This window comes from Cricetulus griseus, chromosome 4 (assembly GCF_003668045.3).
Source record: "Cricetulus griseus strain 17A/GY chromosome 4, alternate assembly CriGri-PICRH-1.0, whole genome shotgun sequence".
In the NCBI taxonomy this organism is placed as follows: domain Eukaryota; kingdom Metazoa; phylum Chordata; class Mammalia; order Rodentia; family Cricetidae; genus Cricetulus; species Cricetulus griseus.
Window position 1 is genome coordinate 58,267,254 of NC_048597.1, and position 22,602 is coordinate 58,289,855.

The following is a 22,602-nucleotide window of genomic DNA, read 5'->3' on the forward strand; positions in this document are numbered from 1 at the left end:
TGTCAGCTATACCTCAATAAAGCTATTTATTAAAAATATGTAAAAAAAAAAAAAAAAAAAAAAAAACCTTGGAAAATGTTAGACTCTGGCTGCTGTGGCCCTTGAGTGGCAAGTCTCTAACCTGCTTTTCTCTTGCCTTGGTTGTTTTCAGTATTTCTGCCCATTTCAGCATCCTGGGGTGGGATGTTTCCAGTGTATCTGTAGAAGTATCTGCCTGCCATGGAACAAACCAGCCCCGGACAGCTGGTTCACATCTTCTGTAGGAAGCGCTCACCTGGACGCACGGTTGTCACAGCACAGCCACTTGTGTTGGGAGCCCTCTTTGCTGCTGCGTGGACCACTCCAGTCAGATGGTAGTCTAGCTTTCTCGTGTAGAAGCAATCTACCCACAGAGTGATCTCAGAGATCAGATCATGAAAGCTGCTTCATTAGCCCGAGGTGAAGGGAAGGAACCTGTCCCTGTGTTTCAATTCGGGAATGAACTGAAAGTTCCATGTAAAGAGACGGCCTCACCCCAGCTTCCACCTCATCTTTGAACTTTCTAAACCTCTCCTGTTCTCTTCTTTGCTAAAAGATGCTTGAGGTGAGAGAGACCTGCTGTAGTATCCTGCTGTGCTGGCAGTTTTATGCCAACTGGACACAAGCTGGAGTCCTTTTAGAAGAGGGAACCTCAGTTGAGAAAATGCCCCTGCCAGACTGAGCTGTGGGCAGGCCTGTGGTGCATTTTCTTGATTGATGATTGATGGGAGAGGGCCCAGCTCATTGTAGGCAGTGTCACCCCTGGGCTGGTGGTCCTGGGTGCTATGAGAAAGCAGGCAGAGCAAGCCAGTAACAGCCCTCTTCCATGGCTTCGGCTTCAGCTCCTGCCTTCAGGTTTTTGCTCCAACTTCCCAGGTTGATCGTCTGTAGGCTGCAAGTTGAAAGGAGCCCTTCCCTTCTAAGTTGCTTTTTGTCATGGTGTTTTATCACAGCAGTGGAGAAACCCTAAGACAACCATGAAGTTTTGCTTTGCCCCTCTAATCGTATCCCCTGAGAACCTTGTATTGGTAGTTGAGCATCTCATTTGGGATTATGGCCAAAGCTGGTAGAGATTTCATCTTGGAGCCTCAGCTAAGGATGTGATATTCAGTCAGGTACAACGACGTTAATGGTGTTGGCAGGACCTTCCTGTCCTGACTGATGTAAAGATTTGTGCTGTATGTAGGGTCATCACAGTTTGCGAGAGCCCCACTTTGATCTTTTATTTACTGTAGTATTGGATATGGATTCCTTCCTGCAGTGCAGGATTGTATGGCTACAAGTTCCTAGTTTCCTACGAGGTGGCTTCCTGGTTCTGTCACTTTGGCTTTTATTACTGTTTGTCCCTGCCCCCTCTTTTTAAGTCATTGCCGTCCAGTTCACCTTATGGTTCTGTCTTTTCTAAACTTCCATAGAATTAATTCTTAGTAACAGCTGTTCTTTATCATCAGAGCTAGCTTGCTTCCTCCTCCTCCTCTCTCTCTCTCTCTCTCTCTCTCTCTCTCTCTCTCTCTCTCAATTCCTTTAAGTACTTGAGAGGGACTACTTTCTCTCTTTTTAAATGGAAGAGTTAAAATGCTTATTTTTAGGATGCCTCAAAGTTCAGAGATTTTAGATTCTCAAAAACTACTTTGGGAGAAGTAAGAGAGATAACATTTGTGGATGCAGAAGATAAGTAAGTCAGATGTAAAGTGGGTGGACAGTGGGACAGACTCAGGACAGAACAGAACACAGGCTGTGCCAATCCCACTCTGTTGTTTGGCACTGAGCGTTTAAGATTTGCTTTTCTATGCAGGAATACCACTGATTTATTGCTGAGATTATACTGGCAGGTAATACAGGAATGAGGGCTATAGAAAGTCATATGTTAGGTATCTATATTCTTTCCTTTATATTATGCAGTAGGGAGCTCTCAGTAATACATTAGTCAGAAACGACCATATACCATATTGTCAGTAAACTTTAGGAACCCCAGGCTAACAGGTTAATTGTGTGTGTGTGTGTGTGTGTGGTGTGTGTGTGTATGTGTGTGTGTGTGTGTGTGTGTGTGTGTGTGTGTGTGTGTGTGTGTGTAGACTCACCCTGTAGATGTATAAATTCTTCATAGATTAATTTGCAGCAAGCGTAATGCCAGTGTTCTACAGTTTAGATGAAAGACTAAAATATGGGAGCGTAAAGTCCTAAAAATTAATGTCAATGAGCACAATGTCCCTAAGCAGATGTAAAATGTGTTGTTAACATAATAGTAGTCAGCAGTGTCTATAACCAGATTTTAAATGTGGTGTTGAAGTACAGAGCTTGATTATAGAACAGATGAAAGAATTTTTAAAAATCCAGAACAGACCAAAAATGTCTATGAATTTAGAGAATGGTGAAAGTAAATCAAAAGGAAAAGGGTTGTGACTTGGTAAATAAGTGAGAGACAGCTGAGTGGGGTCCATGCATTATTCCAGAGTGGAGGGAGCAGCGAGTTAGGTGGAGTAAGAGCTCTGTGTTGAAATAGAAACTGTGAATGTACTGCTGGAAATATAGGCGAGAACACTTTCGTCCTTAGGATCAGGATGGTTTTGTAAAGCATGGTCCAAAGGCGGAGCCTAGAAACAGTATTACCCATTTTCCTTAGTGAATGAACTATGGGGATTTGGAAAATGTGGAAGGCTTAAAATTCTATATTTTAAAAGTATTTTGAAAACCAGACAAAGTGGCGCACACCTTTAATCTCAGCGGAGGGAGGCAGATCTCTTAGTTCAAGGCCAGCCTGGTCTACACAGTGAGGTCCAGGACACCCAAGAGTTACATAATGATACCCTGTCTTGAAAAACAAAAACAAATACAACAATAACAAAAAGTTTTGTAATTCCAGTTAAATATCTAGAAAAGGCTGATTTACCAAGACAGAAAGTCTAAGGGTGCCCAGGTCTTGGGGAAGCAGGAGAGGAAGGAGAAGAAAGTCCTGATGGAGCTGTGAGTCTTTATAGGGTTATGAGAATGTTCTAAAATTAGATGGTGGTGACTGACCAACTGCATATACTAAAGTTACTTTACACTTTAATGGGTGTGGATTTGAATTATATGTCAATAAAGCATTCAGTTTTTTTTAATTAGAAAACATCTCAGACAATGAACTAATGTCATAGACAGTTGAAAAAGACAAATGTACATGACTTCACTTTTTGTATTAAGTAAATATACATACAAATTAAGTCAACACTGAGACGGCATTATTTAAACTCTTGCATTTGACAGATGTTGAGAAACTTCTGGGTGTGTGATGGTTTGTGATCCCAGCTCTTGTTCCCAGCGAACCAGGAAGTGGAGGTGGGAAGTTTTCGGCTAGCCTGAACAGTGTAGGGGAGAGTGTTTCTAAAGAGGAGGACTGAGATGTAGGTCATTGGTAGGTAGAGCACTAGCATGCATGGCTCTGGGTTCTCTCCCCAGCACTGAATAAAAAAAGACTAACGCTGGCCAGGCAGTGGTGGCAAACACCGTTAATCCCAGCTCTCCTAAGGCAGAGGCATGTGAGTCTCTGTGAGTTTGAGGCCAGCCTGGTCTATAGAGTGAGTTCCGGGACAGGTAGGGTTGTTACACAGAGAAACCCTGCCTCAAAAACCAGCCAGCCAGCCAGCCAGCCAGCCAGCCAGCCAGCCAGCCAACCAACCAACCAACCAACCAACCAACCAACCAACCAACCAAAGCCCATCCTGAGTGTCAGAAGTTGAAGACGTTAGCATAAGGAGGGGAGTCTGTTGTATGTAGGTGACACAATCGTGAATTGACTCATCTGTGTGGAGAGGCTGGGAGGGAGGGCGGCTTGTCACTATGTGACATAAACCTTGCAGCATTTACACTCACAAACAGCACTTCCACCGTAAGAATGTCCTCAAGGCTGTTTGTTCCTCCTATTTATACCTCTGCTCGATCTTCTCCCCCAACCTCTGCTACCAGTGGTCCCTTCATTGTGTCAATGATTTTACTTTTTAAAGGCAGCGCTATTTAAGATCTGAAAATATGTATCCTGTCTTCTTTCACTTACTGAGGTGTACCACAAGTGTGTCCGTGTCTTTTGGGTGATGGTGTCGGGCTGTGAGCTGAGCCATGTTCTTAGCCTTCTTTTTACTTTGTATTTTGATAGAGGGTCTCACTGAGTTACTCATTCTGGTCTTGAACTTGCTCTGTAGCCCCAGCAGGATTTGCATGTATGCTCTTCATGTTTTAGCCCATTGAGTGCCTACCTGCCTGGCTCTCCCCCCATGAGTTTTCATGGCTTGGTAGCTCATCTCTTTTTACTGTTAATCATAGAATCATAGCCCACTTCCTGGGTATCCCACACTTTTCCCATCCACCTAGTGAAGGATGTGATGACTGCTTCACTGTTTGGTTCTTTGAACAGCGTTGCTAGAGTATCCATGTATAGCCTTTGCTTGTGTGGACATGAGCTTTTGACTGAATGGAGTGTGATTGCGGGATTGTGTGACTGTGCTTGATTTCATTAGGAACTGCTAACTGGATATCCAAGTCTGTCTCCTTTGCCTTCCCGTTGCTATGAATGAGCTTTGTGTTGTTCTGCCTCCTCGCCAGCATCTATCTGATGCTGCAGTAGTCTCCTTTTGTTCATTCTCATACACGTGTTGGAGCATCTCCTTGGGGTTTACTGCTGTGATGCCACTGTTTGTCCCATACACGTACCATCTTAGTATCATCTTCAGTGAGGTGCCTCCTCAGATCTCTCGCTCATTTAAACATTGGACTTATTTCTCCTTACTGACTTTTAACTTTTTATGTTTTGGTTAACATTCCTTTATTAATTCTTTCTTTTTTCTTTTCTTTTCTTTTTTTTTCTGTACTGGGGATTGATTGCACATGGCCTTGAGCATGCTAGGCAGTTGCTTTACCACTGAACTATATCCCTAGATCAAACAGTCCTTTACCAAATAAGTTCTTTGTCAATATTTTTCCTCTGACTATGGTTTGTCTTCCTGTTCTCTTGAGAAATATTTACTTTTAAATGAATGATAGGTGTGCTGTTTGTGGCCATGGCTTCTAGTGAATTGATGGATATTTTTGATAACAAAATCAAGACTGTGGCTGGACATGTTAGCTCATACATGCCTGTAAATGTATTTACTACGCAGAAGCAATGGAAGCTGCTGTGAAACTGGCCTGTGCTGCAGACCCTGACTCCAGGAAAGTCACTTACCCACTTACCACCCACCTACCCATCCATCTCTCCCCATCTTCTTCTGTACTTGGTCTGACCAGTAAGATTTAAGCCAGCCAGGAGTCTGTAAAGCTTAAGTAGTAGTTTTCATTTTCCTCTGTGGATTATATTAAACACCAATATTCAATCTTATGGGTCACAGAGATTCTTGATGCTTCAGCAATATAGCTAATGTGATTACATGAGGTTGAGAGTGTATACACATATATATGCATATATATATTTGAGAATATATATTTATGTGTAGTCCAGGCTGGCTTCAAACTCCCAATCCTCCAGCCTCAGCCCCCCGAGGGCTTGGATTATAGTCAATGCACCACCACACCTGGCTTGTTCTCATTTAAGTTTCATGGACTGCCTATAATATAATCACTATATTTTCTTGGAACTTAATCTCACCTTAGAAGTACATTTTTGATTCATCAGAATATCATGCCCAAAGTATTTTCAACATTGAAAGCTGTTTTGTAACCATTGTAAAGCCCACCTTGGTTGGGAGTGGCACACCCTAGAGGAGAGGCAGGCGGATCTCTGTGAGTTCTAGGCCAGCCTGGTCTGCATAGTTCTGGGACAAGTAGGGCTACACAGAGAAACCCCATCTCATCAAATAAGCAAACAACAACAACAAAACCCTCAGGTTGGTTAACTTTGTTGCCTGTGACCATGTGGGGTTTTGTACATATCTGCTTGACAGCTGCCTGGCTCCCTTCACTTTGCTATGCTGTTTTCACTTGTGGGCTTCTCTTTCATCTTTGTTAATTACCTTCACTTTTCCCCCTTAACTTTTCCCCAGCTTTCGCTGTAGCTTTGGAGCCTGTCCTGGAATTCACTCTGTAGACCAGGCTGGCCTCGAACTCAGAGATCCGCCTGCCTCTGCCTCTTGAGTGCTGGGATTAAAGGTGTGCGCCACCACTGCCTGGAAATATCTTATTTTTTTTTTAATGGAGGTTTGCTATGTAGCTCAGGATGCCTGGCACTCCAGTGTTAGGATTGTAGGCCTGTCTGTCCACCATGCCCTTCTTAAAATTCTGACTTTTAACATCAAAGTGCCCCAAAGTTTAGCCCTCTTTTTTTTTTGATGTGTGGGCTCAAGTCTGTTGGTACTGTCTTTGTATCTATAATTCTTTATTTATATATAATTTATTTTTATTTTATGTTCATTGGTGTTTTGCCTGCATCTATGTCTGCATAAGGGTGTCAGAAGCCCTGGAACTGGAGTTAAAAACAGGTGTGAGCTGCCATGTGGGTGCTGTGAATTGAACCCCTGTCCTCTGGAGAAGCAGCCATTGCTCTAACCACTGAGCCATCTCTCTAGCCCCATTTAATTCTTATCTCCATCTTAAACTTCTTACCTAAGCTCTGGACTATATTTTATTTACCTGTTTGCTCTCACCACTTAAATACCTTATAAGTATTTTGGGATAAATCTAAAACTGAAATCTACATCTTTTCTCCCTAAACTTGTGCTACTTGGTTTCCTAGTTTTGTTTGGTTATAACTCTATCCTTTTTGTTGCTTCGGCTAAAGCCTCGGTCTCACCCTTGATTATAGATTACCTGTGCACTTGTGTACACATGCATATACTTGCATGTTACACCCAACTCATCAGGAAATACTCTTGGCTGAACTTTGAGGAGATGCCTAGAATCTGGGGAGTTTTCACCATGGTGGATGTGGGTTTGACCAGTCTCCTCTCTTAAGTGGGTGGGTGCTGAAGCCCCCAGCTAGTCCTTTTGCTTCCTATTTTGTTTCCTTGCCCTCTTGTACCCAATAGCCAGATAGAGTCTTGGCAAAATATGCCTTACTATTGCTTCTACTCTGGGTCAGTGGTCAGTGGTTATGGGGCTCCCCTCCCTGGCCTGCAAGGCTCTCAGTGTGATGGTGTCTCTTAGCTTCCCGTGGCCCTTCCTTTCTGTTCTAGCCCTGCTGTTCTTCCCTAGACACACCAGAGCTGGCGCATTGGTTGGTTTTATAGCAGCTCTTCTTGGTGACTCACTACCTTATCCCAGGCCTTTGATCAAATGCCACTCTCTTGGGGAATGTGTCTAGATTACCCCCGTTTAAAATTGTAGCCCAGGCCAGCTTCTTTTACTCTGTTTGCCCCTCCCCCATCACTTTGTGGCATCTGGTTGGTTGATGATTATATTTGTTGTTTACTGCCTGGGTTCCTTTAGGATGCTCTAGGGTGGCAGGGATCATTGTTTCACAGACCCACAGTGGGGGTATGTTTGCTCCTGTTTGTGGTTGGGGGAAAGAGGAGGGGCACTCCATGTTCCTACTTTTATTTCTAGTGGTGGAGCTGCCTCTCTACCCGCCTGCCTGCCTACCTGCCTGCCATTCATCTCTCTTAGAGAGATGGTCTCATTATATAGCTCATTTCAGCTTTGAACTTTCAGTCTCCTCCTTGGCATCCCAGGTGCTGGGTTACAAGTGTGCACCATCACACCTAATGGTTTTCCTTTTTTTAAAAACTAATATGTTGAGGCAGTAGGGATTGAAGCCAGGGTCTTACACATGTTCGCACACAACATCCCCATCCCATTTGTGTGTGTGTGTGTGTGTGTGTGTGTGTGTGTGTGTGTGTGTGTGTGTGTGTGTGTGTGTGCAGCTGCATGTATGTGCATGCATGTAAATTCCATCTTCCTTGTGTTTTAAAATATGGACTCTCACTGCTAGAGAGTCCTTAGAACTCACCAAGGACAGGCTGGCCGGCAAGCCCAGGGATCTGCCTGTCCCTCCCTGATTACAAGTGCATCTGTTATTTGTCTATTTATTTTGAGACAGGGTGTCTGTATGTCGTCCTGGCGTCTGATTCACAGGGATGAGCTTGCCTCTGCCTCCTGAGTGTGTTCAGCTTTTTATTTGGACACTAGAGATCCAACTGAGATCCTAGGCTCTTAAGGCTAACTTTGCCTGCTGAGATACTTCCAAATTCCTCTGCTAGAGTAGAAGTAAACACTGAGCTATCTCCAACCGAAGAAGATTTATTCTTTTTGTAATTATATATGTGTGTGTGTCTGAGTATGGATTTGTACATTAGTGCAGTGCCCGTGGAGGCCAGAAGAGGACATCAGATCCCCTGAGTTGGAGTTACAGGCCCTTAGGGACATTTCCTGTGGGTGCTGGGAACCCAGCTTGAGTCTTTTAAGAGAGCAGTATGAGCCCTTAACCATTGAGCCATCTCTCTAGTTCCATTAAGGCCTACTTTCAAATCCAGAACCGCCCTGTCCTAGCATTATACACACTTCTCATGTCTCAGTCTTAAAAATACCCCGTGTGTCATAATGGTGGGATGCAGGCACAAGGCTTCCTAGAGGTGACCCACTTCCGTTTTTCATCTTAACTCCATGATGGTCCCCCCCCCTTTTTTTGTTTTAATGGCTTTTATGTGAGTGCTAGGGATCCAAATGCCAGTCTTACACTTGTCATGTGCTTCAACACCTAGCCCTCTCTAGCCCACAGTTTTAAAATGTTTTATTCCCCTGATGTCATCCACCCATCCGTGCGTCCTTCCATTTGGTGAGCAATATTTGTTTGGTAACTAACTGAACTAGGATGGATTGCTAAGAGAACCACAGCCCCTGCCATTGGGACCTCTCAGTCTAGACATACTGAGCAATAATAGAGTTACAGTTATATTCACTGTCAGACACTCAGTCTGAAGCAAACACAGTTGTGACTTCATTCATTTTTAAATTTTGTGGTGTGTGTGTGTGTGTGTGTGTGTGTGTGTGTGTGTGTGTGTGTGTGTGTAAATGTGCACATGCAAGGTGCACATTCCCCAGGAGTCCAGAAGAGGACCTCGGATCCCTTGAAGCCTAGCTATAGTTGGCCGTGAGCCCCCTGACGGGTGTGAGGAATTGAGCTTGGGTCTTCTGCAAGAGCAGTTCATGCTTTTAACCCCTGAGCTGTCTCTTTACCCTGTCACGGTTTTACTGTTGAGGTTGTTCATAGTATGCAATTGCCTTTCAACCCTGCCTGTTTATTAAATGCTTGAATGTGTTTTTCCGTGCCCTTCTTATAAATTGTGCAATTGCAGGCTTTTAATGCAGATGCAGCACTGAGTAATACGCTTCTTTAAGCACAGCTATTTTACTTTCATTAAAAAGTTCTGTCACTCAGCAATTTCTTCAGGTTTTTTTTTTTTTTTTTTTTTTTGGTTTTTTGAGACAGGTTTTCTCTGTGGCTTTGGAGGCTGTCCTGAAACTAGCTCTTGTAGACCAGGCTGGTCTTGAACTCATAGAGATCCTCCTGCCTCTGCCTCCCGAGTGCTGGGATTAAAGGCATGTGCCACCAACGCCTGGCTTTTTTTTTTTTTTTTTTTTTTAATTTCTTCAGTTCTTGATTTGGGGTTGTGGCTCGTTTCCTCTTAATTGTTTCTTTTTTGAGTTCTGCACTTTTCTCTTTACAATAAGTGTAATATCATTTCCAAAGGTCTAATGAAAATTGTGAAATGCTAGAAGGCGTAAGGTAGACTTACTGTCACTAGGTGTTCCTATGGGTATGTGTTTGTTAGTGGAGGAACCTGGGAAGTTGTAGCTGTGATTGTGAAGTAGCCTCTGCTGTGTCATAGGCTGAGTTTGTGGTTGTCTAACCGGCTGAGATTTCCAGGAGGTTCTGTGTCTCATCAACTATTAACCAGAAAAGGATATTTGGGAGTAGCTGTGAAAGCAGGAGAACCTGACACGCCCCCTCCCCCACCCCACGCACCTTGCTTCCTTCTTCCTTTGGAGTCTGTTGTCATTGCTGCTTTCAGTTGCTCAGTCATCTTGATAGTCCACCAGCCATAGTATTCTTCCTATATAGAAATACCTTCTTTTTTTGCCTTTTATAAACCATGATGTTTATAGTGTTCTTATCTTTAAAGCTATTGATGACACCCTCCAGTAATAATGTAAGCTCAGATTTTTAGGTACTTGGCTAAATTTGATCTTATCTCTTTATTCAGTGCCTCAAATGTGGGGTAATTTTCCTGTCATCCCCACAGCAGTAATAGTAGATCTTGAGAGTAGAGTGACCTTGGAGAACGTTAATGTAAAAAGTTTCTTCTGAAGGAAGTTTGCCTGTGTGTGATGTTAAGATAAGACTTTTGGCTTTTGTTTTCTGGGCTCAGTTGTAGCCTGCCTTATGTAGCCTGTGCTCTTGTGTGTTTCCCTTCAACTTGCGTGTTTCTTTTCAACAAAAAGAGTTTTTCCTCTCATTAGACCGGCTTCCCTTCATTCTGGCTTCAAACCCTGTCAGGTGTAAGGATGGGTTAACAAGTTGTCACTGCTGACTTACTGGTCCCAGTGTAACAAGTGAGCTCGCTCTTTTGCCACCTTCTCCTGTGCCGTGATGTTAACTCCCATGCTAATCAACCTGGCATCTCACCTGCTTGAATTCACTAACTCCCTGAACAAGAAATACAGGCTGTTAGAGAATGAAGAATACATGCAAATATCTTTCTGAACTAGTATTGAGTTTTATGAGGAGGAAAAATAAGATAATCTCATCCCTGATTAAAATGTGTCTAGTATTTCTTTAGGCTGGTGTCCTGTTAATGACGAATATTTGCCGTTGTGCATGATAAACATTGGACTTGGCTGCCGTGTCACGTGGTGGAAATGCCAGGTGTGGCTGTAGAAGTCACATACCTGTCCTGGAGAGAAGTGGAGTCCTAGGGACAAAAGTCCCTGTGTATTTAGCCCTCCTACCACCCCAGCTTGGCTGTGCAGAATAGAATAGTCTAGATAATAAACACAAGCTTAGCCTTCATTCATTTATTCAATCATTCCTTCATTTAAATTGCAAGTTAGGATTTACAGAGTGATTGATGCTTGTGTAATGACTTGAGGGTGTGATCCTACCTACCTGACCAACTGCTTGTGTTTCACTCTGTGCCTTGGCTTGCTTGCAGTTTTTATTGTATTCCTCCCCAACCCCTGTCGTTTTACTATGGATGATATTGACCAGGGAGGACTTGGGAGGTAAAGAACTATCTCCTTAAAGTTACAGCCCCTATCTTCTGAAAAATTATTTTTATTTTGGGAGAATGGAAGGTTCTTTTGTAATCTGTATGACGTATATAACTTTTCCTCCTAAAATGTTGATCAAACAACTTTGAAAAATTCCACCATTTTTGTATTCCTATGTTACATGATTTACCCGGAGGATACTCTGAGGGAGAATGAAGTTGTTAATAAAGAAAAGGCTTCATAATTTATAAGTTTTCATTCATTCATTCATTCATTCATTCACTCACTCAGTCATTTGTTCATTCACCAGTTTTGTTGACAGGAAAAGCATGAGCTTGAAGGAAATCTTGCTTGGGAAAAAGATTCAGTTTAGGTTTTGGGTTTGTTTTGAATGCCATTGTAACAGAATGCTAGGTCTTTGTTTTGTTTTCTGAGACAGGGTTGCTCTATGTAACAGTCCTGGTTGTCCTGTAGAACTCACAGAGCTCCTCCTGCCTCTGCCTCCAAGTGCTGGGATTAAAGGTGTGCGCCACCCAGCCCATCAATGTTAGATCTTGCAGTAATGCAGCAGGTGCACCCAGGCCGATCTCCACCTTTTGTGGGTGATGGAATGTAGGCTGAGGAGTTTTACATAATTTGTAGGTATTCATCATATTAGTTGACAGAAAGAATAAAAAGTTGCTTCTTGATTTTAGCTCATTTTTCCTTTTTTTTTTTTTTTTCCTTCTCATTTTAGAGTTTCTCATGGAGACTGCAGGTTTGGCTGGTTCCAGTTTGAGGAAATAGGAGTAGTTGCATTCCTAATCAGGGAAGGCAGACCCTTTTATTCCATTCATTGGGACTTAAAAATTTAAAGCAACTTCTATTGTTTTGTAGTTTCCGGAGATCAACTTCGTGTGTAGAGCCTGGGCTTTTGCTGTAATTTCAGTATGGGTTTTCCTGTGTTTACAGGGGCTCTGCAGGTCTGAATGCCATGCCATCATGTCGTAGTCCTAGGCTTTGAGGGTCTGAATGCCGTGCCACCTCTGCCTCAGGTTGAAATTGGAAAGAGGTTGGGAGACCTTGGTGTACTCAGCACTGTCCTGCAGTGTCATCACCAGCTGCTGAGTGTCTGAGGCTGAAGTTTTCAGAAATCAGTCACTTTGTTGTCTGTTTTACATATGGAATGGAAGCGTAAATAATTTACCCATAAAGATGGTAAGATACAAAGTCTGAGTTTATAAAAACTATTCCTTGGCCTCTCAATGTAAAGACTTCACAGAGATCCAATAGGATGGATCTGGACTTTATTAGGTAGGTGGCCATTCGTGACAAGAAAGATTGAGTGAGAGATTTCTTTTTAAGAAATGGCTTTCCAGGGTTTATGCTCACTGTCACGGGCTGTGTCTTGCTGTGGGAACTTTGTGTTACTCTTGCCTTTGGATCAGTGGGCTGTCCTTGACCTGGCCATTGTTCTTTCTTTGAAAAAATAGTCCAGTGTTGTTCAAGTTGGAAAGGGCTGTTGAGTTCAAAGAGGAAGTTGGCTGGGGATGATATTTAACCATGACACACAGCAGTTCTTTAGAAGATAAACGCTTATTCTGTATGTGTATAATTTGTTGGAATAGAGCTATTTTCAAATTTTGCACATAATATGCATGAATACATACATACATGTGTAACTGTTTTTGTACGTGTGTGTGTGTGTGTGTGTGTGTGTGTGTGTGTGTGTGTGTGTGTATGGTGGGATCACATCCAGGGCCTTGCTCGTGATAGTGAAGTACTTAATGAGCTGCATCACAGCCCTGTGCAGTGTTTTGAGTATTTATCATTACTTTATGTTTGATAACTCCCCAGCAGGTAGTCAAGACTTGGAGTTGCCAGTCTGCCTTTAATTGCTGGAGGACATTTGTGTGCTTATTAGTGATCTTGAATATCTTGTTCCTGCCCTTTTCATTGCATAATGTGTGACCTAGTTTGACTAATCCATTGAAAGGATATTGCCAAAGTTGAAATGAAGGGTGGTGTTGTTGCTTTGCCTTAAAAAAAAAAAAAAAAAAAAAGCAGGTAGCCAGGCTGACCTTGAATCTGAAACCCTTAGTTTTAGCCTTCTGAGTGCTGGGATTACAGTATTTCACCACAGCCAACTTTATGTGCACACATTTGCACACATGTGTGCACACGCACAGTAAATGAACATAATGAAAATGTAAAAGCTGTTGTCTATCTTCTCTTTTCTTTTTAACAGCTATAGAGGCCAAGACTGTAGATCAGTGGTGAAATGACAAATCTGGCATGCACTGGCCCTTTGTTCAATACCTACCACACATAATCCCCCTAGCCTAGCAACATTAAAAACTAATAATAAAACAAGAGGGTGAGAGAAAGAAAGAGAGAGAGAGTGTAAAGAGGTGAGTAGCCTTGTTAAGAAAAAAAAAAAAAAAAGCTGTGTTTGCTTTTTGTTTAGCTGTCTATGTTTGAGATGGAACCCAGGGTCCCTACTTATACTTCCTAGCAAACAACTTTACCCTTGAGCTACAGACCAAGTTTGATTGTTTTAAAAAGTGGGAGCATGTGTGTGGGGGAGCATGTGCATGTGTGTGAGGGAATGTGTGTGTTTGTTCATAAATGTAGGAACACATGCATACACGTGTGTTTGCTTGTGTGTTTTCGTGTGTGTGTGTGTGTGTGTGTGTGTGTGTGTGTGTGTGTGTGTGTGTGTGTAGGCTGGAGGACAGTGTTGTTGAGTGTCACCCTCAGGAAAGCTGTCCACCTCCTTGGAGATAGGCTCAGTGGTTGGGACTCAGAACACTGTACCAGCACCAGCCTTAACACTTCCATGCATTTTATAGATAACTGTGTAGGATTGCACAGTGAAAGAAGATTGAATGCTTAGTAGACACCCGTGATTTAATCAAATCTAGCTTGGCTCATTTTAACAAATAATAATTTGAGAATTGAGTTAAGGTAAAGGTTAAAATGGAAATCAAGTTCCCGAGAAGCAGAGTTACTGTGCTTGCTCCTGGACTCCGCAGATCTGAGTGTCTGCACTGCTGGGGGCAGCTCAGACTGTCAGTGGATAGTGGCAGAGATGAGCACCACATGCTTCGGGGTTCAGCCCGGGTGATTGATGGGACAAGTCCCAAGGGGAGCCACTTTTGAGGAGTTGTCTGAATAAAATGTACCATTGTTGAATGCTGAACTAAGCCAGGGGTGTACTTAGAATGCAAATCCTTCTTTACCATGCCTGCTCTCCAGTCTGGGTTCTTCGGCATTGTATGTAGTTCAGACTGGCAAGTCTGCGCACAGACAATTTCTCATGTGTCTCAATGTTTTTTGTTTTTTTGTTTTTTTTGGGGGGGGATTACATTATCCTTATTGTGTAATAATTTAACTTCATGCACTTATTTCCTTGTCAGTAAGATGAACTTCATTTGTTTATTTAGTTTGAGATGAGGGTGTTGCCCATGCTATCTTAGAACACAATCATTTGTCTAGATTTTTCTGATTATTGGACATCTTAGTTTTCAGTCAATTACAGTATCCTTCTAGAGATATATTTGTTTGCTCTCAGGTGTGAAGTGAATTGAATGATGTATAGGTGAAGGGGTGAGGATTATAGTTTCGAGACAGAGGGAACACAGTAGTGTGAAGGCAGTGGCCAGCTGTCGGCTGGGAAGAAGTATTCTAGCTTCTGTACTGCGTTTTGCCGCCTGCCTCCTATGTTCTTGAAGCATATGCAAGAAGATCTCATTTATAATGACACATGCTTACTGAATAACTTACAGTCCTTTTAAATTTTGGAGAGTTAAAAGCTTTGAAAATGTGTGTCCTTAGATGCAGCTGATAAAGTATTCAAAGGTCACCCAAGGTATTTATGGAAATAGGAAATAGGGTTTATATCCTGGCCGTGTTTTGTTTAGTCCATTGCTTGAGAGAGGAAGGTAGTCTCCCATTACTATTCAATTAAAACAAATTTTTTTGAGTTCTTAAAATAATGGAAAATGGCTAGGACATTAAGTAGGTGCATGGAAATGGCATGGGGACTATGGCTGGAGCTCTGTGGTGGAATGTCTTGGTATGCCCGAGGCTTTGGATCCTGTTGCCAGCACACACAGAGAGCATACGTAACTTATGCTTTATTACATACCATTTTTTAGCGTAAAATCTTTTCATTGCAGCTGTTTTATTTTAAACATTTCCACTTCTGGAGTATGGCCTTATGGTGACCTCAGTTGCTTTCTCTTTGTGGTTAAGAGCGTCTGGCTTACTGTATACTTCTCTTTGTATGACCTAATCTTTGCTGATTTTTCCATATTAAAATTATATTGATAGGAGAAAAATTATGAGTTATTTCTCATAGTAAAAGCCCCTTTGATTGTCTTGCTCTTTCGTTTCATATACTTCGCTGTCTACTAATCAGAGTCAGTTAAGGCTCAACTATTAAAATGTTTGCTTTTTTGTTTGAAAGTAGGCTTTTGAATGATTTTATTTGATTAGTATCCTTTCTATGTTTTTCTGGTATCGTTTGCTTACATACTCTTAATTCATTTTAAAAACCACACAAAACAGATCAGAGTACTGTTATTAATTTGAGTTGTATTAGTGACTAAAAATAACTTATCCTGGGGATGGCAAGGTGGCTTGGCATCAAGACCACTTGCTCTTCTTCTGGAGGACCCGGGTTCAGTTCCCCACATGGCATCAGAAGCCTCAACTGTCTCAGCTCCAGCCTCAGGGGATATGGTACCTCTGGCCTCTGTGGATCCTTGTGTATTTGTGCATATAACTACATGCAGACACCCGTAACTACAAGTAATTAAAATAAATGTTAAAATACATAGCCTAAAGTATTCTTTTATTGGCTTAAACTATTATTTGTGACATTGCATGATCATTACGTTTACATAAAAGATAATTTTAAAATATTCATGCCTGTGTCTTCACTTAGAGTGAGAAATTATTTTTCAAGAGTGAAGTATGTCTTTAAAGAAATGAACTAACTTACTTTATATTCAATTTTCCTAGGGCTGCTTTGGAAGAAGTAGAGGGTGATGTGGCAGAGCTGGAACTAAAACTTGATAAGGTAAACTTTGAAAAACATTAATTCTTATCCATAATGAACAGTTAGTGCCTGCAGTAGGAGTTGGTTTATTTCACTTGTGATGCTGCGTGAGTAGGTGCTGTCATCCTGATTTGACACATGAGGAAACGAAGGCTGGAGACATGCAGTAGCTTGCCTGTTCAGTTAATTGTCAGAACAAGGGCTGTGTCCACAACTGACTTCAGAAATCACAGAGCTTCCTTTATTTCATTAGCTGTTGGTTTCTGTCTTCCCCATACAAAGATCTCATTTACCATTTTTGATACTTAATGGATTTTATATATAACCTGGTGATCATTGTTATAAATTTAGGTGTACTCAGGTTCATATACAAATAGAATTTAAACAGTCCATTCCATGTTTTTTTTCAAGTCAGGGTTTCTCTGTGTAGCTTTGGAGCCTATCCTGGCACTTGCTCTGGAGACTAGGCTGGCCTCGAACTCACAGAGATCTGCCTGCCTCTGCCTCCTGAGTGCTGGGATTAAAGGCATGCGCCACCAATGCCCGGCCTGTCCATTCCATTTTTAACTAATTCTAGAATTAGTTAAAATAGCTTAGAATACTTAAAAGTTATGCAATTATATTTTACGTAAGGGTAAACAAGCGCTGATTCCCATCTTCTCTCTTGTTACTGATGATGGTTTTTGGATGTGTGTCCATGAAGCATTTTCTGCTGTGTACCAGGCAGAAGCATTCGAATGAGAAATACATCTCTCCAGATTACTGGAGACAGGTGTATACATAGATTAAATACCTCTCCTGACAGTGATTTCCTGCTCTACGGTTAAATGCTATTGCTGGGTAGACTAGTCTTTTCAGACTTTTTGGCACATAGGCATCACCTGGGAATCTTTTGGCGGGGTGGTGCAGATCCTGTTTCAGCCAATCTTAAACTGAAGAACCTTGGAATATGAAATTATCAAAATACCGGAATTCTAGAGTCTTTCTTAACCAAAGGGGACTCAGTGTATGAAAACTCAACAGTGTTTAAAATATTGTTCCCTGACCCTTGCATGTCTTCTCTAAGATCTGTAGTTTCTCCCGATGTTTCTGTGGGTTAAGATCGTGATTCCTCATAAAATAAGTGTGCCTGTCCAAATTCTTAAGCTATTGTCTTCTTGGGGCTGTACGTTAGAGAGTAGATTGTGAGGCACACAGGAATGCTGTTTATAGAAGGTGGCAACATGAAGAACTTATGGGGGTGGTGCCTTCAGGTCACAGGTTCCATAACATTGTGCGGGCCAAGTTCTGCTTATGGTATCGTTGTAAATCATACCAGTGACAAACTAAGCTTGCTTGATGACTTAGTTCATGTTTATTTTGCATGTATTATGTTTATTATTTATTGCATGTTTATTCGCATGTATTATATGCTACCAGTAGTTGAATTCTGTCTTGTGAATAGTGTTTCCAGAGTGGTGGTGTTCATGGGTCCAGAATGGGTTATCCATTCTGCAAGGTGTTGTGGTGTTTGCGACTTCACAGTGTCTCATGGTTGCCATCTAAATCTGATGCGTCCACTGCATCTTTTCTTTGGTGTGCTTGGTACCTGTCTGTAATGTAGATCCCTTTAAATCTCGCGTTGATTTCCATCAAATGGGCCTTTTTTTTTTTTTCTTGCATTGTATCATTTCTTGAATGCCCTTTCACTTAAACTACTACAGTATTATAATTTTTATTTTGTAGCCGAGCCTGGAACTGCCTGGTTTTGTACAAGGCTCTATCATGTAACTGTAAGCTACATAGTATTGGGCAAACTCCTCAGTGTTTCTGGGCCTTGGCTTCTTATTTTTCAAACTAGAGAAAGTAAGAGTATCTGTCTGTCTCACAGAGGTGTTATAAGAATGACATGAGCTGTTTTACCATAGGTAAAGTGCTCTTGGGCATGCCTGGTGAATGCTCTTTATTTTTATCTGGAGGTACAGAAGGCTGTGAGCTGCCATGTGGGTGCTGGGAATTGAACTCAGGCTCTCTGGAATAGAAGCCAGTGTTCTCAACTGCCGAGCCATCCCTTCAGCCCCAACACAGTAAATTCTAAATAAACCAGAATAGCAACAGACAGCTCCTGGGAGATGTGGACAGTCTTAAACAGCAGAGGAACAAAAGAAACTCTGCTGGCCTTGCACTTACTGGGCACAATGCCCTGTGTTTACTTATTTCTGAGCTTCACTACAGTGCTGCAAAGATGGGTTTATCCTCAGCTAAACATAGGGGAGGGGGAAAGGAGGAGATGGAGAATAGGGAGGGAGAGAGGGAGAGAGGGAGGGAGGGAGGAGGGAAAGAGAGAGGAAGGGAGGAGGAGGGAGGGGAGAGAGAGAGAGAGAGAGAGAGAGAGAGAGAGAGAGAGAGAGAGAGAGGATATTACTAACTTACTAGGCAATGAGTTGTTTGTGCTCCTGTCAGTGGGCAAATGCCTATAGTTGGATGAATGAGTTAGGCTACCAGCTTGACGTTTTAGACCAAGTTGATATTCATTTAGGTTAAAAACTCTCTTTTTCATTACGAAGTTATATTTTTATCCATCCCTGCCATTTAATAGGCAAAAATCTCTGCCCTTTTTCTACATCACCAAACCAACCCTTCCTCTTGGGCAGCTAAAATTCTCCTGTGATGGGGACTTTGTGCTAATTCTGTCACATGTGTCTGTGGCCATAGTCTCTGTCTCACCTCTTGACTGTAGTCTCTGAGCTCTAGAGTGTTCATATCCCGCTGTCTGATGTCTCCATCTCCTTGGCTCTCAGCCTCGGTAGACAGGATTTCTCTGTGTAGCTTTGGCTGTCCTGAAACCCGCTCTGCAGACCAGGCTGACCTCAAACTCACAGAGATCTGCCTGCCTCTGCCTCCCAAGTGCTGGGATTAAAGGCATGTACCAAAATCTCCCCCCTGCTGGCTTAGATTCTTTTAATAAAATGAAATTAATATGTTTTAAAAAGAGAACTCTTAAGAACCAAACTAGAATGTTGAAGTTGGTATTTTCTACAAGTATGTAAATCCTAGAATAACTCAATAGTACCTACAGAGTTCACTACTGCTTACAGGATGTAATCCAAAAAAGTACGCTGCTGTCTTTTCCCTGGAATCATTAAGACCAACACTGCTGTTATACACTTACAGGGTTTTCGATGATTTAAGTACACACACTGCATCTTCTCTGTGTGTGAATTATATGGTCTGTAAACTACAGGCACATCTGCCCACACATTTCTGTTTCTTGTCCTAATTTGGATCTTAAATACAAACTAGTTTTGGAATCAGTAAGATTTTTGACAGAAAATCTTTGGACTTTTACATCTTCAAGACCATGTATCTGAGCACGAAAACCCTGTCTTCTCCCCTCGTGCTGGTCCACCCCACAAATACCTGCTGGTGGCTAGTGGCAACACTGCACAAGAGAAGACTCTCAGACCTCATCCCTAACCCACCAGTCCTACCGTACGTACTACATGACCTGCAGTCTGTGAGGTGGGTTCAGGGCTGATCATAATGATGAAGAGCCATTCCAGCCAAGCCTTCATCCTTTGTTCTCAGAAACAGTGAAAAACTGTGATATGAAAAAGAAATCAGACCAAATATAAGACCTCCACCCGTGCGCAGTGTTCTTGGCTGTCACCCACCAACATTTTCTGCTTCGGAATGAAGTACTTTTATTCAGTTATCAAAATGCTGTTCTGACTATAAGTCACATACATTGAGAAGATTGGGAAACCACTTTGTTCCAGGCACTCACGAGCCTGGCAAGCATAGAGGAATTAAGACTGGGACAGAGGTTGCTTGCTGTAGACAAGAGTTTATTTCAAACAGGAGTTTTGAAATAAAAAAAACACGAGAAAGAAGGGCAGGGAGCTTGGTCCTGAAACTGGTGAGGACATAGTAACAGAATTGCCCTGGGAAGTTTTAAGGACTCCTAACTTGAGCACTGCCGTAGGTCCAGCCAGCACAGCACTCCGTAAGTTGTCACAAAAGTGGTTGTAGGTATTCTGTGATTGCAGTCTCTACAACCTTAGTATCCTGCCTGCTGGACAAGTGTTCCTGACCTGTCACAGCCACAGGTGATCATCTCCAGCTGCTGCTCTGTTTCAGGGTCTGTTGCTACTTCCTGCACCCATTCAGCTCACTCTGGGTGGCACTATCGGTGACCACTTTCTTTTACTGTGCATATTTTTCTCATGGCTCTTGGCAAATGCCTAGGTGCAGCAGCCACACACAAAAGGCTTTACCCCGGTGTCTCCTGTCATGGTCTTTGAGGTGAGACTCGTGTTTGTTGGCTTTGTCACACATGTGGCATGGAATCGGTCTTTCATTGATGTGAATGAACCCTTTTGGGTTTCTTTAAGTCGGTGGCACAGACGAATGACTTCCTATACACCTCACAGATACATGCCTTAGTCCTTGTGTAGACTTTTTGATGTTCTTTTAGGTGGCCTGGGTGTGAAACCTTTCACAAACAAATGACCGGTCCACTGTGTGGAATTTTGCAGACTTCTCAGTCTGCCTTTGTTAGAAAGTGTCTTATCATCTGCCTGGCAGGCAGTTTGGCTCCCAGTGGTGACCACAGAGCACATACTCACCCTGAAGTTGTCGCTGGCAGGTGTTGTCTAGTCTGGAAGTCTGGCCATCATTTTCTTACTCACTGCATAATTAAATGTTAAGACTCGATCGAGGCATATGGGATCCCATATCTTTGGATTCTGGGGTCTCCCTGGATTCTCCTCACTCCTTAGTTCTTTAGAAATTTCTTTTTGAACCCTGAGTATAGTTGTGGGTGACTTGCTGTAGTTCTTTAGAAATTTCTTTTTGAACCCTGAGTATAGTTGTGGGTGACTTGCTGTCCTGACGTGGCGAGGGAGAGTTCTTCCTGCTGTGTCACTGGAGGACTGTCATCTTATCCCTGGTTTCGTCCCCAGCATCATCCTGAGCATGTCTAGTGGGGCGATTTAGTCTCTCCTTTCCTGTCGCATAAAGCAAAACAGAAGCAAGTGGCAGTGAAGAAGCTTGCTGACAAGGAAACAGACCCTCTGCTGAGTAATTCCCACACACCTGTGGTCGCTTTGCTGAGGTGTTTTTGTGTGGTGTCTCTTGATACCAGCATCCCGTAGGTTAGTACCACCATTGCTGTGATTATACAGGTAGGCATGTAAGTTTGTTAAGACTCAGGTCACCTAGACCCACTTAGATGGTATTAGGATTTGAAGTTAAATAGATTGAGCTGAAATCCTGTTTTAATCTTGCTATACTATCAGCCTTTCATTTTAATTTAATTATTTTTATTTTTGATATTTAATTTGTTGAGTAACATTACCTACAGAGATCAAAATTCAAAGATAGAAGTGTACCCAGTGAAAGTTGCTCACCATCTGATCCCTTTGCTAGAGGAGTACTCTGACCTACTTTCTTATAAGTTCTTGAAGAAAATTCCTAAGCATGCAGAAGAATATATATGTATTTTTATTGAAACATTAGTACTTTTAAAAAATCTGATTTTTTTCTCAATATGCTTTGGATGCTATTAATCTGTCTGTCTTTGTTTTGGGTGTCAGGGATTGAATATGAGCCTGTTGCATGCTAGGAAACCTCTACCGCTCAGCCACACCCCAGCACTGTCTTTGTCTGTGTATTTTATTATATTGCATGCATGTCTCACACTCTTGTGTCACTTGGATGAATCACAATGAAGACACAAGTGGGGAGGGAGGGAAGGAAGCGGGAAAGGTGATGAAGGCTCAGTCCTGAGGCTGTAATCAATGCCTAGCAAGGCACTGGAGAAATACTTCTTCTCCTGGTAGTTTCCAGAAGAGGCTGATTAATATTTCATGCACCTGTTTTGATGAATGATAGGTGGGCAGCATGGAAAACTTAAAATACCAGTTTATGCACCTTTACTCCAGTGTAAGTTTAGTTATATTTTTATCACACTGCTGCCCACTTACCCTTCTCTTTCTTCTAGGGCATTCTCTCTCTCTCTCTCTCTCTCTCTCTCTCTCTCTCTCTCTCTCTCTCTCCTCTCTCTCTCTCTCTCTCTCGTCTTCTCTCTGTGTGTGTGTGTGTGTGTGTGTGTGTGTGTGTGTGTGTGTGTTTTCATGTGTGATGCAAGTGCTCTGCCACTGAGCTCCATCCCCAGCCTCTTTTCTAGGAGGATTTAATAAATACTTATGGGCTTAAATTATGGATTTGAATTTGGCGTGATTAAAAAGGGATGGTATGTTGCTGTCACACAGCTTCTGGGTCCTAAAGGTCGACTTTTTGGTACAATTATTCCTGTGAATTTAACAGGAGTAACCTAAGGCAAAGGAAAATTTCTTAAAGTACGTTCTAGTTTTTGATGAAATAAG

The 22,602-nt window shown here is 42.3% G+C and overlaps 1 protein-coding gene across 2 annotated transcripts in view; it reads left to right on the forward strand.

Annotated features, from left to right (window-relative positions):
• The first annotated feature begins 204 nt into the window (after window positions 1-204).
• The window catches only part of Acap2 (ArfGAP with coiled-coil, ankyrin repeat and PH domains 2), a 91,182-nt gene continuing 68,784 nt past the window's right edge, over window positions 205-22,602 (forward strand). For both annotated transcript variants that reach the window (XM_027412887.2, XM_027412888.2), the window contains exons 1-2: window positions 205-353; window positions 16,198-16,255. In XM_027412887.2, the coding sequence (XP_027268688.1) occupies window positions 220-353; window positions 16,198-16,255 (192 nt within the window). In that variant the 5' untranslated portion in view covers window positions 205-219. The remainder of the gene's footprint in view (window positions 354-16,197; window positions 16,256-22,602) is intronic.